Genomic DNA, 15,839 nt, shown 5'->3' with positions numbered 1-15,839 from the left:
CACAGAATCGGACCAATAATCACACTAAATGTAAAGGGTGTACACATTCCAACTAAAAGGCAGAGATGGTCAGACTGGATTTCAAAAAGGCAGAGCCCAAATCCATGTGTCAACAGGAAACCACTTTTAATACCAACATGCAGATTACAAGTAAAAGGATGAAAAAAGAATAATGGGAAGCCTCTTGGGCTCCAAGAGTGTACAGACTAAATTTTATCATTTCTAGTAAGTGACTAGTTTTGATGAGGAAGGAAAACTCAAAAAGCTTAAAAAAAAACCATCCAACTGTGGGATAGCATACTGTTTCGGGAAAGACGAGATGTGGTAAGATACAGCTACACACCTCCATAACCAACACACATAAATGGAATATATTTGAGACCGAGAACAGTCTAAACATTTAATATCACGCTCACTAAAAACAGCTAGCACTCAGCTGGCTAGGGTATTTTTAGTAATCAGCGACATTCTCTAAGACAAATGGACTTTCCACGTGTCCATGAGGAAAAGTCAATTTCACGTCGGTGGTCATCTGCTGTTTCATGAAGTCCTGGCTTTGTAACATTTAAGGAAAAAAGCTGCCATGGGGGTGCAGAAAGTATAATAGGCTATTAAAAAAACGGTTATAAACACCACCACTCTGTTTCAGGGCCCTCGCGAACAGCAATTTGGCCTTGCGGTAACAGATCTTCAGATGCTATCTGAAGATTAAAGATTCACCAGGCTCAACCAGCATGGTTCTCCAGGATTAAAATAAAAAGCAGCCCCTCTTTTGTGGGCTTCAGTGGTGGTATTATGGAGCTGCCAGGCTCCTCCTGACGCCTCCTTCTACACCACTTCCCTCCGGGGCGGCCTGGCAGGTGAGAGAGGAGTCCACGGGGCCTGTGTCCCCGTGGTCTGGTGACGAGGCTCAGAGAGCTGCACGCCGGCCTCCCCGTTTGGCGGCACACGTGATTTAGGAGCTGAAGATCTCAGTCCAGTTCTGTTGAGGGCAAGAATTCACTGTGGAAAAAGCATCTGTCACTGTCATTGCTAACAGCCCTGGCTGACCCTGTTTCTCAGCCAAGGACTCAAAGCAGGGAAGCAGTAAGGTTAAGAAAACAGGTTCCCCTTTTTAGCAAAAGGCTGAACGGGAGAAGTGAGACTGTAGTTTCTCTGAAGTCTGGCAGTCACGCTTAAAAACTAATCACATGCCCAATTTAGGATCGCAAGACATTAGCAACACTTGGACCCAGGTGTCACTGCAGGAAGTAACAACATTTTGTCGAGAGCTTTCTGTGCTACACACGGTACGAAGGACTCACGAGCATAATGTGGGGTAAACGGAGCTGAGACAAGAGAACACATAATGCATAAAGTTCAAATACAGGGCCCTGGCTCCTGTTGGGGAGGAAGGGATACTGACTAGGGAGAGCTGCCCACTATGTTCTGCTCCTTGATCCAGCTGGTGATTTCACCAAAACTCCCACCACACACATAGGATTTGTGGTCGTTTCTCTACATCACACTTCAATTAAAGTTCATTTAAAACATTCTTTGTGATGGAGCACCTGGGTGGCTCAGTCGGTTAAGCGTCCGATTTTGGCTCAGGTCACGATCTCACAGTTTGTGGGTTCGAGCCCCACGTCGGGCTCTGTGCTGACAGCTCCGAGCCTGGAGCCTGCCTAGGATTCTGTGTCTCCTTCTCTCTCTCTCTCCACCCCTCCCCTGCTCGCGTGCTCTCTCTCTCAGATATAAATAAACATTAAAAAAAAAGTTAAAAAACAAAACAAAACATTCTTCATGCTTGCTTCACCAGAGCAAAAGCAAAGAGAAAAACACGTGTTAAAAAGAATATGAAAAATAGATTCATGATTTAATTCAACAACAATAAACCTAGCCTACATTGGCCATATGCTGTTCATAGATTTCTGTTCTGTTCAACTTACCGTTTTACTGCTAGAAATTTCCCTACAAACTGGTATGCTTCCTTTTATCAGACGACAAAATTTATTTAAAACATTACGTTTCTACTTTTTGTTCTGGACGATAAGTATTCCTGAGCAAAATTTAATGACCTAATTTTTGTTTGTTTCTTTTAATATTTTCATACTTTCGTATCTCTATCCACCTCTATACTTTTCAAAATTTTCTGCTTTACTGTGAATGACTTTAGTGCAACTGGTATTTTAAGCTACCACAAATCCTTTTTAGGGCAGGCATGTTTTGCAAATCTTCCTACCTGTATCATGCCAATAGAACTTAAAATAGGCTGTGTTTGGAGATTTCCCTAACTTAAAAGCCCACTTCCTAATTAGCTCTCTTCACAAAAGGCCTCCCAGACACTGTCCTCCCGACCCAAAAAGGGCAATCTTCAAGATTCCGAGAAAAACACTGTGTCCTATTTTTAGTACTTTTCTATTAGTGTCGTCCAAGCCTCTGCCTTCTGTCTCTTAAAAGCTCTATTAAGAGACCAAGCAACCGACTAAATGATTTGTTGTAATCCACTCAAGTTACCTCATATTTGCAGACTGTGGAAAATCTATTTTCACATTTGATGAGAAACAGACCTCATCAGTGCTGCCAGGGCAGGGGTGGGGGAAGGAGAGCTTCCAGGCTGCACGCTGGTCCATGTGCCTAGGTTAATCTGCTGCGAAGTCACCGGGACGGTTAGGATACCCGCTTGCCATTACGGCGATCTGCGGCGGACCTGAAATGGCTGGCTCTCCAGCAGATGAAATCTAGCTCAGCCACAGAACACCACACCTCCGGAGGCCAGGGCACTACAGCAACCCCAGGGGCCACCAGTGGGAAAGCCCTGAGGAGACCCAGCCCTGTCATCCTGTTGTTAGGAAAGGCAGCACCAATCTGTTCACGCTGGAGCATAAAAAGACACCTTTAAATCTTTTTTTTTTTTTTTAATGTTTATTTTTTGAGAGAGAGAGAAAAACAGAGCGCAAACAGAGGAGGGGCAGAGAGAGAGAGGAAGACACAGAATCCGAAGCAGGCTCCAGGCTCTGAGCTGTCGGCACAGAGCCTGACACGGGGCTCGAACCCACGAACTGTGAGATCGCGACCTGAGCCGAAGTCACTTAACCAACTGAGCCACCCAGGCGCCCCATAAAAAGACAACTTCAAGCTGAAAAACGAACAGAACGGCACGAATAAGGAGACATGGTCTCCTAGTGTACCTAAATCCACGTGGATGTTAAGTTCAGCAGGAAGGAGCCTGGGGTCCCTGCTGGCATCACGCCGGCCACGGCGAAGAGCAGAGACGGGGACCGTGCGCCTCTACCCGCACACCACGCCTGTCCCTGGGCGGCCCTCTGCGCAGGCCCGGCTAGAGTCATGACAGGTCTTAAAGAAGCAAGCTGGGCCCAGGAACGCATGCGAGGAACAGGTAACGTGTCCCCACTAGGAGGAAACAATGGTGAGAGGTCGGGGGCGGGGAAGGAGAGTTTCACCGCACACCCTTTGGTACCACCTGACTTTTGAACTGTGAATATGACATCTAATGGTAAAAATTACTTACATTAGATGTATGATTCTGGGACGATGGAGTTGATGATATTTTCTCTACTTTTACTAGTAAGTACAACTCAAATATACTGGACTCTAAAAGGTGGAAAGGAAGCTGACCGGCTGGGGGACCTCAGGTGAGTTCCCTGTGTTTTCTTTCTGCTTCTGGTGTCCCAGACTTCGAGCTGAAGAAGCCAACAACTCCGAAAATCAACAGTCACAGACAATACCTGAACAAAAGCCTACTCTTTCTAGTCTCTAGACAAAAGACTAGAAAAGAAGCAGCCTAGCCAGACAGAAAACTCAGGTAATAAGTAACTGCTCTGCTTCAGCCAAACACCTCACAGAAAGCCGCGGGGCTGGCTCCCACCCGCGCCAGTGAAGGCAAGTGCGGAGCCCGGCCTTCAGCCTGCCAGGCTGTGACACAGAGCCCCAAGACCCCTGCCGGATTGGCGTCTGTCGGAGGAGGCCTAGATGGAAATAGGGGGAGGGAGGCAGTAACCAGAGGCCCCTCCTGCCCCCCTACTGGGCATCAGAGGCTTGTCAGGGGGAGGCCCAGTGAAGAGCAGTCATGGGCCACTCTAGCCTCTCCAGCCAGGAATACCAATACAAGTGTGATCCATAAATAGGAAAACCACTAGATTGGACTTGGCCAGAACAAAAAACTTTGGCTCTGTCAAAGACTTTGTGAAGAGGATGAAAAGGCAAGCTACGGATTGGGAGAAAATATTTGTAAACCGCATATGCAATGAAGGATAAGTATCTAGAATATATAAAGAACCCTCAAAACTCAACAGTAAAAAAAAAAAAAAAAAAAAAAAAAAAATCCTATTAGAAAATGGGCAAAAGAGGGGCACCTGCGTGACTCAGTCAGTTAAGCATCTGACTTTGGCTCAGGTCACGATCTCACGGTCTGTGAGTTCGAGCCCCGCGTCGGGCTCTGTGCTGACAGCTCAGAGCCTGGAGCCTGTTTCGGATTCTGTGTCTCCCTCTCTCTCTGCCCCTCCCCTGCTCATGCTCTGTCTCTCTCTCTCTGTCTCAAAAATAAATAAAAACATTAAAAAAAAACTTTTTGTTAAAAAAAGAAAATGAGCAAAAGACATGACCTGACATTTCAACAAAGAGGACGCGTATAGATGGCAAATGAACCACAAGACGCTGGACATCATCAGCCACTAGGAAAATGCACATTAAAACCACAATGGGATATGACACGCTTGTCGCTGACGAAATGTCCCAAACCAACAGAGCTGCCTGACCTGGGAATCAGACCCGTCCGCCCTAGTGGGTACGTGTGCGTATGTCTGCGGTCTGCCTCCTCCCTCCCGTTCACTCATGAAGACTCCCATCCTCAGGCTACTAGACACAAAATACAATTTCAAAAATATACATAAGCCAAGAAAAAGCCAACCTCGGCAGGCTCTCACTCATTCTCAAGGATAAAATCTGGTGGTACTGGATCACTACCTAGTGAGAATTCAGAAAAGCCTCTTGCTACAGAGTTAGAAAAAGATCAAGCGTGAAGGGACGCTCCCAAATTTTAAAATTATAATTTTTTTTTTTCAAGTCACTATATTCAAAACATTCACTGTTACTTTCCTGAAAAGGTGAGAAGGCAGATAAGGATCCTCCTGGGATTAATTACAATCCTCAATTATCACGGTGGGGACTACCATGAGAGACCCGCTCCTCCGGGGGCACCTGGGTGGCTCAGTAGATTGAGTGTCCGACTTCAGCTCAGGCCATGATCTCACAATTTGTGAGTTCCAGCCCTGCATCGGGATCTGTGCTGATGGCTCAGAGCCTGGAGCCTGCTTGGGATTCTGTGTCTCCCGCTCTCTCTGCCCCTCCCCGCTCATGCTCGCTCGCTCTCTCGCTCTCAAAAATAAATACACATTAAAAAAAATTTTTGTTTAGAAAAGAAGCCCGCTCCTCCAGCTGCGCACCAGAGAAGGCTGCAGTTACCTGGCCTGATCAATTCACTGAAGAGATGCAGGAGAAAGCAGGGGTCATAAAGGCCATCTAGATCCACTGTGTTCCTGTCTTTGAAGATCAGTTCCTGTCCATCCTGAAATAGCCCGAAACAAAAAGATGTGTGGTTTGGCCTCTTAAACGTAATAACATGTGAATGCTCACCCACTGTATCTAGAGTTCCAATTATTGTGAATATTCAAAAGCATAAAATAAAATGGCTCCGTAAAAAAACTGCTTCTGCATGAAATGGATATCGTTGGCTCTGCTTCGAGTTAGCCTTTCTTACGGGGGAAGTTACAAATGAAATACGCACAGCCAGTGCTCATAACTGTCGAAGCTAAGTGACGGGCCAATGGGGGTCCTGTCTTGGTAGCTTTGCGTACAGTTGGGATTTTACTTAACTTGATGTTAACAAACCCTAAGAGAAACAGCACGGCATGTCACAGGATGCACAGTGTGCCAAAGTAGAGGGTGCAAACAGAACCCTCAAAGGAGCAAGCACCACGGCACTCACAGCTGCCAGGCAAGCACAATGGCACCCGTGGCTGCCGGGAGCGTTCCCCAACAGCTCTGCCCTGGGGGCCCCCTGCACCTCAGGGGGCAGCAGCCTCCGGTTCTGGGGGAAGTGGAGGATGGTCTTCATCATCCGGTCCCGATCCAGCAGGCGGAGGATGTCGCCGACGCTCGGCTGCTGCCACAGCGACTTGCCCAGACTCCGGCACGTCTTGTGATGCTCCACAGCCACTGGGCCCCACAGCAGCACTCTGGAGCGGGACAAGGGAGAGCACACTGGTCACAGGGCCCCACAGGAGCAGAATCGATGCTGATGACAATGACCGTCATGGGTAGCTTGGTCCAGCAGCCAGCACACTCCAGGCATTGTCCAGAGCATGTATCATTTCATTTCCATCATGACACAGGGGGAAGAGGGGTGGTGGAGATGCCAGCAATGAAGAGGGTGTGGGGGGGGGGGGGGGGGGGGGGGACAATGACACCTGTATGGAGCTTATGATGTGCCACTTACTCTAAACCCCCCACACCCATTAATTCGCTTATCTGTGTAACAACCCCATAAGGTAGGTACTGTTGCTACTCCCATTTTGCAAACGGGGGAAGAGACACCAAGAGGGTTAAGAAAGTTGCTCAGCTAGTCAATTGCCCAGCGGGTTAGTGGCACAGCTGGAAGGCAAAACTGGGGGGGTCTGGCTTGAGTCCGTCCTGGGTCACAGCAGCAGAATCCTGGCTGCCTGATGACGCTTTACCGATTCAAACCCTCTCCTGTTCACAGGTGGCCGCGAGTAGAGCAGGTCTGCACGAACAGCCTTCTGGCTGTCCCTGCCTCAAGTCTTTTATATAAACACCTCGACCTTTTATGCCACCAACACCCATTACAGCTGCCCCCAAGAAACCACCTCGCCTTCCTCCTCCCTCCCTCCCCACTACCTCCTCCCCACCTCCCCACTGTTAGAGGATGCTCCCTGAAAGCCCAGCTCAGAGGAGGGCCATGTCTCTGTCCCAAAATGTCTATCAGCTATCTCGTTGCCTGGATGGAAATGATATTATTTCAGTCTGATATTTAAAACCCTTACCAACCAGCCTGTCTAGCTTTCCCACCACCTTGTCCCTACACATATCCTGTGATGCACAGAAGCTGACCTCACCGTGCCCAGAAATGTATGACTTTCCCGACTCACAGCCATTGAAACACTGTTCCCTCCACATGGTGTCCCCAGGCTCCGCCACCAACTTCAGCTCCATCAAATCCCTCCAATGCCAACCCTGTCACGAAGCATTCCCTGGTTCCCCTAGGGAGAGGGTGCCCTCACGTGCCATAACCGCCGGCCTTCACCACCAAAGGCCAATCAAAAGGAGTTACACTTACAACAATCTGACCCCCTCAACAGACAGCAAGACTGTGTCTTATTCCTCTAGGTATTCTCAACAGCGCTGACCCAGCACCCAGCCCTGGCAAGGGCTCAATGAACCTATCTTTGAATTCTCGATACACGCTCATTTCTGTGCAGATCAACGACAGTCATTCAAGTCAAAAAATAAATAGTCTGGGGCGCCTGGGTGACTTCATTGGTTGAGTGTCCTGACTCTTTTATTTTGGCTCAGGTCTTGTTCTCATGGTCCCTCGTGAGTTTGAGCCCTAAGTCGGGCTCTGCAGTGACAGTGTGGAGCCTGCTTGGGGTTCTCTCTCTCCCTCTGCCTCTCCCCCGTTCATGCTCTTTCTCTCTCTCTCAAAATATAAACAAACATTTAACACATAAATAAATAACCTTCTTTGCGAGGCTGTTCCCTGGTGAGTAAACAGGCAAGCAGCTAACAGACTGGATACGCACGTCGAACGGGCACCATTTACTGGCATGAGATCCGTCCGCCGAACGTCCTCAGGGCTCCTGTGTGGCTCCCTAGCTCGGGCCTGCTCCTCCAGGGACGGATGTGACATTCACGTTGGCTCTGAGGAGACTCTTCTGTTACTTTGCCGCACAGAGTTGTGCGAGCACCACCTCCCCTCTCCTGGGCTGAGAGCCGGCGGCTCCCATAACCAGCTCTGACCTGTCCTCCTCGGGCAGCCCATTCAACTTCCTTCACTCTCGAAGACAGAAGGTGTTCTGAGGCCCAAGTGAGACTGAAACGGCTCTTTCTTCCCTTTGCTCTCCTCTCCCTTACGTACACGAGGACCATTTATTTATTCCAGAAAGGGTACAGCTGACGCGGCACCAATTCCAAAGCAGTAGGTGAGGCCAGTTCGTTAGGGGAAGGAAAAGAATGTTTATTCATGACCTGGGCATTCTTAAGAGATAGAAACGGTTTTTTTGTTTTTGTTTTTCCTCCTGTGGGGGTTGGGTGGCTTCTCAGCTAATACTGCTTTTATCTTTAAATCAAAAAGGGGGGGGGGCAGCGGGGGAGGGCACCTGGGTGGCTCAGTCGGTTGAGTCTAACTTTGGCTCAGGTCATGATCTTCAGGTTCATGGGTTCGAGCCCTGTGTCAGGCTTTGTGCTGACAGGTCAGAGCGTGGACGCTGCTTCGGATTTTGTGTCTCCCCCTCTCTCTGCCCCTCCCCTGCTCGCCCTCTATCTCCCTCTGTCTTTCAAAAGAGAATAAATATATATATATATATATATATATGAAGTATGCCATAGAATACTTTAAAAAAAAGTATTCCACCATGAAAATTATCTTTTTCTCCCCTCCGCAGAGTTCCTCCCAAACTATTTATCTTGGCCCAGTTCACTCACTTCCTGCCTTAACACACCAGGCTCTTCTTCATGTACATACTGAGCAGATGTTAGGGAGCGGGCCCTAAATGATAAGGAGAAAAGACTATGCGAGGGCAGCACAGAGAATCTAAGATGCTTTCCATGAGCAGCTCATTGGACAAAAGTCCCCTGTTAACCTTGACCCTGAGGGGGGCATGGCCCTCAGGGGAAGGCACCAATCTTGGCCCCTCAGGCCAAAGCTGTGCCGCCCAAGGACGCAGCCCCTGGGGACTCGGGAGGGACAGACAGAGAGGCAGACACAGAATGAGACAAACACACAGGGACAGAGACAGTCCAGAGACAGACCAGCACCCGTGTGCACCGAGAGACACAGGGAGAGTGGATTAACATCCAGTCAGCCCCCCACTCCTCTCCCCAGCAGCGCCTTGTCAAAGTCACTCCCATCTGAAGTAAAGCGTGAGAAAAATCAGCCAAACTAGATGCTCCAGCTCGAAGTGAGTTTGGGGGCAGGTCTGTGACAGTCAGGAGGGTGGCCCCGCCAACGCAGCCCTGCCAACAGGCGAACCTTGGAGCATGAGGCCGAGTTTTCATGAGAACCGGTGTGTGTTAGGGGAGCCCCATCCATCTCACCCTTCCCCCGAGAATCAAAAACGTATGAGGGGCGCCTGGGTGGCTCAGTCGGTTAAGCGTCTGACTTTGGCTTAGGTCATAAGCTCACAGTTCATGGGTTCGAGCCCCGCATCGGGCTCTGTGCTGACAGCTCAGAGCCTGGAGCCTGCGCTTCGGATTCTGTGTCCCCCTCCCTCTCCGCCCCACCCCTGCTTGTGCTGGGTCTCTGTCTTTCAAAAAATATGAATAAACATAAAAAAAAAATTAGAAAAAAAAAAACAAAACACATGAGAGAAGATCCAGGGAGCCTGCTGTGCGCAACGAGCCCCAGTTTTGGGGTGGCCCCTTCAAAGCCTGCTGCTCACACCCCCAGGCCCAATGCTCACCTGAAGTTCACAAGGCTGAGGTCGTTCTGTTCATACGCCCGGAGGAGAAGCAGAATCTTCTGGTCTAGAAGTCAAATCAAAGTCCATTTAGAAAACTGAAACCCTCACATGCTCCTTCCACTTTAGAACACTGCCTGGTCCCCATGCACTCCCTGCTCATATGGCCTGGTGCCCTCATTCTCCCTGGTTATACCACCTGTCCTGTCCCCTCACACTCCCTGGTCACATGGCCTGGTCCCCCACACACTCTGGTCACACCGCCTGGTCCCCTCTCACTCCCTGGTCATTCCACCTGGTCTCCTCACAATCCCTGGTCACCTCACACTCCTTGTCACATGGCCCAGTCCCCACACGCTCCCCGGTCATATCGCCTGCCTGGTCCCCTCACACACTCCCTACCTGGGCCCACACACCGCACGATCATATCGCCCGGTCCCCACACACTCTCTGGCCATACCACCCACTCCTCACACCCTTACCCAGGACACTGAGAGTGGCGCCATAGGCCCCAAGGAGCACTGAAAAGTGACTGCTTTCACAGACAGAGGGACACAGCTTTACCACCACTGACATCAGATCCACCAGCGCTTCTGGAAGAAAAGAACACTGAAATGCACAACAGTGCGGGGGGATGTGCACACAGAAGAAAAGCAGAGGAGGAAGCATTTCAGGGAACATTTAAGTGACTCGAATATCCTTCTCTGAACAATACTGGTCTTTGGACTGTGCCTCGATCGTCTTTTGCTTTTGTTTAAGATAAAAAAACACGTCTTCACAATGGTCTCTCTTCCCAGGTCTTTGACAAGCCGCCATCACCCTCTTCACTCCCCATCCCACCAAAGATTTTAAAACCTAAGCACTTTCCTCCATGGTTACATCAGCGAAATCTCTAACACATCCCTACTCCTGCCTAACTAAAGGGTGGGGCCTTTCTGCTTTTCCTACTACCCACACCAGTAACCTGGGTGATGGTTTCGTCAGCTGAGCACTTTATTACAGACCGACCCCACGGTGATTTCTCCCGGTTGGGCATGTTGTCTCTAAGCAGAGCGTGGCTTCAAGAGGACAGAGCCCTTCAGACCATCTCGTCTGACCTCTCCCACAGCCTACACGAAACTCAGGGTCACAGGGGCTAAAATAAATGCCACTGAACTAGGGGCAAAGCTTCAGAACCTGGGCTTTCAGAGACCTTCCTGGCAGGGAACTGTTAACAGGGACGTTCGAACCCTTCACCCTCAACGAAAGTTTCAATCTTTTCATGAAAGCATCTCACACAAGCAAACAATTCCTCCCAGGACAGACACCCATCTAACTTCCCCTACTTCCCAGATTATAACATGGGCCTGCGATACGGCAGTAAGACCTTAAACGTGACTTCTGTAATAACAGACTTTGAAGAAAGGTCTGTGCTTGCTGCTTGACCCGAAGTCAGAGGGAACACTGCTTCAGCTTGGATTTGATAGAAACAAAATAGCCTAATGCCATATTGGTAATGCTCCTCAGCTCCGGAAACACACAGGTGCTAAACTCTGGTGCACAGCGAGCTCCACGAAATTAGGAAATAAAATCTATGTGAGATGAGAGGGTGGGGTGAGGGGTCACCTTTTACTTGACTGTCTGGGTTTTCCTCTTCTTCAGACTTGAGTAGAGTCGGCAAAAACAGAGAATGCTGCGTGAGCATCATGTGGATCGCCGGAAGCTGGGTGAGCTGCGTGCACACGGGGTTTTCCGGAAGGTACAGGCGTTGTATGGCAGCATGGAGGGCCTTTAAAAACATGTGGTCCTGATACCGAAATCTAGGAGGCAAGAATCAAAGGGGGAAAGAGCTTCATAAAGGGGAGTTTCATTTCACAAGAGACAAGAAAAAACTTTTGATGTTTTATTAAGAAACATCTCTAGGGGTGCCTGGGTGGCTCAGTCGGTTAAGCATCCAACTTCGGCTCAGGTCATGATCTCATAGTTTGTGGCTTTGAGCCCCACGTCGGGCTCTGTGCTGACAGCTCAGAGCCTGGAGCCTGCTTGTCATTCTGTGTCTCCCTCTCTCTCTGCCCCTCCCCTTCTCCTGCTCTGTCTCTCAAAAATGAATAAACGTTAAAAATTTTTTTTAAAAATCTCTAACACACCACAAAGACGAGAAGTCTACGGTGCACATCCATATCCCCATCTCGATTCTACTGCTGTCGCTCCATTATACTTGCTTTATCACCCCCCACCCCCCCCAGCCACCCACCCATCACAGGGGGTACTTCTGAATCAGGGCTGGGGTGCATTTATTTTCCTGATAGCGCAAACACCACACGAACTTCCTGTTGAGTTCAAAAGTCAGGAGACCCAGGAACAGCCAACCCTGAATAGAGATGATGCTCGCTGCCCAGCCCACCTTGCCAGGTCGGCCTCCCCCTGTTCCTTCCATCCTTCCAGCTACTCAATATGCCCGTCCAGTGGCTCAGACGCCCTCTCTGTTTTAAATCCCTCAGAACCCCCTGAAGGAATGAAAGCATCGTGCTCTAAAAAAGGGCAGCTTTTTAGTCATATGTGAATGATGTTGAGAATCACTTAGCATATAGTGGGCGTTCTAGAAATACAAATTAACTGAAGACCGAACAAAATGTCACCATGTTGTGATGGTAATCCATGGCTGTCATTAACCTGTAACCCACCTTCACATCTTTCTCTCCTCTCAGGTATTGTATTTTCCTCCGCTCCAAGTTGGTGAATAACCAGGGAAATGAAAATTACAGGTACAACAAAACACTGTTTCACGGTCATCCGCTTGCTAAAAACTAGAGTCTGACCATATCAAGTGCTAGTGAGGATGTGAGGAAACACCACGCTAGGGTGGCTCAGAAACTTTGGAGAGCACGTTAAAATTCTGGTGAAACTGAAGCTGTGCCCACACTAACAGACAGCGAGTGCCCCACCCTGAGACAAGCCGGCACAGGGCGCTAAGAAAGGCATCCTTCGGGGCAGGAACGGGAGGGAGGGAGGGAGGGAGGGAGGGAGGGAGGGAGGAAGACGTCCGCCAGCCGGGGACTGGCTACATCGACAGTGGTGTGGTCTTAAGACAGAATTCTGTACCCCACCCCGCAGTATAAGCAAATGGGCTTAGGACTCTGTGTAGCAGCAAGGGTAACTCAAAAACACTCGGGTACCAAAAAGACAAAGGACACACAACGTGAACGTGTACAGAACGCTAAGCAAACTAAGTAATACCATTACTGTTTAGAGACCTGCCGGCGTGCAACCAAAGTACCAAAACCGTCACGGCCATGACAGAGCCTGACCTCAGAAGTACGCTCTCGGGGGAGGGAAGAGAATAAATCGGGACAAATACGGGAAGTGGTCGGTACTTATTAAGTCTGGGTGCTGCTGTGTTATCCTCTGCACATTTCTGGTTTCTAAAAAAACATTTCATTTAAAAAAAAAAATTTTTTTTAATGTCTACTTTATTTTAGAGAGGAAGACAAAGCACGAGCGGGAGTGAGGCAGAGAGAGAGAGGATGACACAGAATCCGAAGCAGGCTCCGGGCTCTGAGCCGTCAGCACAGAGCCCGACGTGGGGCTCGAACTCACGAACTGGACCGTGAGATCGTGACCTGAGCCAAAGTCTGACGCTTAACCGGCCGAGCCACCCAGGTGCCCTGAGGATTTCATTTGTTCAAGGCCGCTTCTCTCATCATCTACAGAGGCAGACTCCACGTCAACGGGCAAAGCATTGAGCCTCTCCACAGTATACCTCGTTATCTCTGCCAACGGAACAGGGCCTGTTCCGTCACAGACACGGTGCCAACAAGCTCCCAGGCTGGCCCTGCGGCGTGCACTCACACCCTTACCGGATCGCACCGAGAAAATGAAATCGTCTTACTTGAGTCCAGTCTTCACAAATTTCTGCCAATCTCCAGGATCCACTTCATTAAGGAAATTCTGTGAATAAAACAAGCAAGAGATATATAGGGGAGACTGTCCTTTCGTTTTTGTTTACATATATATTTTTTAAGTTTATTTTGAAAGAGGGAGAGAGGGCACGCACGTGCAAGTGCACACACGTATGAAAGCGAGGGTGGGGGTGGGGGCAGAGAGAGAGAGAGAGAGAGAGAGAGAGAGAGAGAGAGAGAGAGATTTCCAAGCAGGCTCCGTGTTGTCAGTCCCAAGCCCGACGCAGGGCTTGAACTCACGACGAGACCATGACATGAGCTGAAACAAGAGTCAGACGCTTAACTGACTGAGCCACCCAGGCGCCCCTTCAATTAACTTAAAATAAAGAATACAGAACTTAAATTAGAGTCATTCGGCAAATACGGAATACACCCAAGCAATCTACAAAAGCATGTGGTTGTTTCTGACTTTATTTTTTTTAATTGTTTTATTATTTCTGCTAGTAGTTCTGTCAAGAGCTACTTGTCTACGATCATGAAACGAGTAGAAAAAAATTTCTTAACAGTCGTGTTATTTTTTCCTTTGTCCTCCATTTCAGAAGGTACTAGATGACGGCACCACACACAGGTCCAGCCACACACGGCTCCTTAAACACAGGACAGCACGTATCTGCAGAGACCTTTGTACCGCTAGTCGAGCCAATGCAGGTCCGCAGTCACTGACGTAGAGAACATCTCCAAATACGGCACAGTGTTAAATCAGAGGGGTGCATGCTCTCGAGGGAAGGAACTTTCTGGGATGATGTAAAGCTTCGGCAGGAGTGTGGGCACAATCGTAGGTACGTTTGTCAACATTAAACTCTACTTAAGAGCCTGTATTTCACAACATGAAAATTATTCCTCAGTTAAAAAAAAACAAAAACAAAAAGGGCTGGTCTGGGTGGCTCAGTCGGTTAAGCACCCACCTTTGGCTCAGGTCATGATCTCACGGTTCATGAGAGCCCCACATCTGGCTCTGTGCTGACAGCCTGGAACTGGAGCCTGCTATGGATTCTGTGTCTCCCTCTCTCTCTGCCCGTCCCCAGCTCGCACGCTCTCAAAAACAAATAAACGTTAAAAAAAAAATTGTTTTTTAAAAGGGGGGGCTGGTGAGGCGTGCTGACAGTGGGGCAAGCTGTGTGTGCCTAGGGGCAGGGAACACAGGGGAACTCTGTACTGGCTGCTTAACACTGCTGTGAACCTAAAACCATTCTAAAAATGTTACATCTATTAAAGAGGGAAAAAGAAGAGAGAAAGAAAGGTGGGGGAGGAAGAAGGCATGCCTGAAGAACACAAATCTTCATCGGCTATCAAGCCGGCCTGCTGGGTGGGGGGCTGACCATGGGGCCGCACAGGAGGGTCCACTGTCACCTGTGGTGGGGGAGCCCAGCACCCTCCTCTACGCCCAGCTCTCTGTAGATATCAGGGATGTCCCTTCCTCCCTCCTTGCATTGACATGTTTGGGCTCCTGTGAGCCTCGAATGCATAAACCTGTAACAATGAATTAAGACTGAAACACAGGTTACAAGATCTCTTAATACAACATAAGCACACTGCTTGATCTATGACCTATAAACATTTATCACACAACTGTCACTTGGGGTTATTTTCCTGAGGATTACTTTTTAAATTTTGGGTGCAGGGTTTTAACACCAGTCACAGACTCTAGGAGTTTTAACACAATTTGACACCGTGCATTGAGAAATAATGCCTTCACTTCAGGATATCATTTCTGTACCAAAAAATAATTTTTTTAAAAAAGTACACTTCAACAGGAGGGAATAATGGCCAAAAATAAGAACTGAATATTTCCAAATTTTATGATAGCCCTGGGCTCACAGAGCCAAGAAGCTCCATGAACCTCAAGCATAAAAATCTTAAAGAAAACTACACTAAGGTACACCATGATCAAATTGCTTTAAAAAAAAAATCCTAATAAAAAAAATCCTAAAGGGGAGGGAACAAAGATAAGAATGACAGATTTCTTATCAAAACCTATGCATACCAGAAAACACTAAAGCCACTCTTTCAAAAAGCCTAAAAAATATATAAAATCTAGATTTTTATGCCCACTGAAATTCTTCCCAACTCATTCTGAGAGCTGTGTTACCTGTTCCTAAAACCAAAGAAAGACACTGCTAGAAGATAAAATTACAAATACCCAACATGCACGAAAAAATTGTTAATAAAACATTAGTATGTCAAATCCAGTAATATGAAAAAGCCATAA

At 48.4% G+C, this 15,839-nt stretch overlaps 1 protein-coding gene across 2 annotated transcripts in view; it reads right to left on the bottom strand.

The window, feature by feature from the left end:
- The window catches only part of URB1 (URB1 ribosome biogenesis homolog), a 72,899-nt gene that overhangs the window by 12,698 nt on the left and 44,362 nt on the right, over positions 1-15,839 (bottom strand). For both annotated transcript variants that reach the window (XM_049627925.1, XM_049627927.1), the window contains exons 25-30: positions 13,561-13,619; positions 11,298-11,491; positions 10,175-10,285; positions 9,696-9,759; positions 6,065-6,236; positions 5,464-5,566 (exon numbers count right to left, since the gene is read on the bottom strand). In XM_049627925.1, the coding sequence (XP_049483882.1) occupies positions 5,464-5,566; positions 6,065-6,236; positions 9,696-9,759; positions 10,175-10,285; positions 11,298-11,491; positions 13,561-13,619 (703 nt within the window). The remainder of the gene's footprint in view (positions 1-5,463; positions 5,567-6,064; positions 6,237-9,695; positions 9,760-10,174; positions 10,286-11,297; positions 11,492-13,560; positions 13,620-15,839) is intronic.

The sequence above is a fragment of the Panthera uncia genome, chromosome C2 (genome assembly GCF_023721935.1).
Source record: "Panthera uncia isolate 11264 chromosome C2, Puncia_PCG_1.0, whole genome shotgun sequence".
Classification (NCBI taxonomy): domain Eukaryota; kingdom Metazoa; phylum Chordata; class Mammalia; order Carnivora; family Felidae; genus Panthera; species Panthera uncia.
The sequence above is the reverse complement of the archived record's forward strand: the minus strand, read 5'-3'. Positions and strand labels throughout refer to the sequence as shown.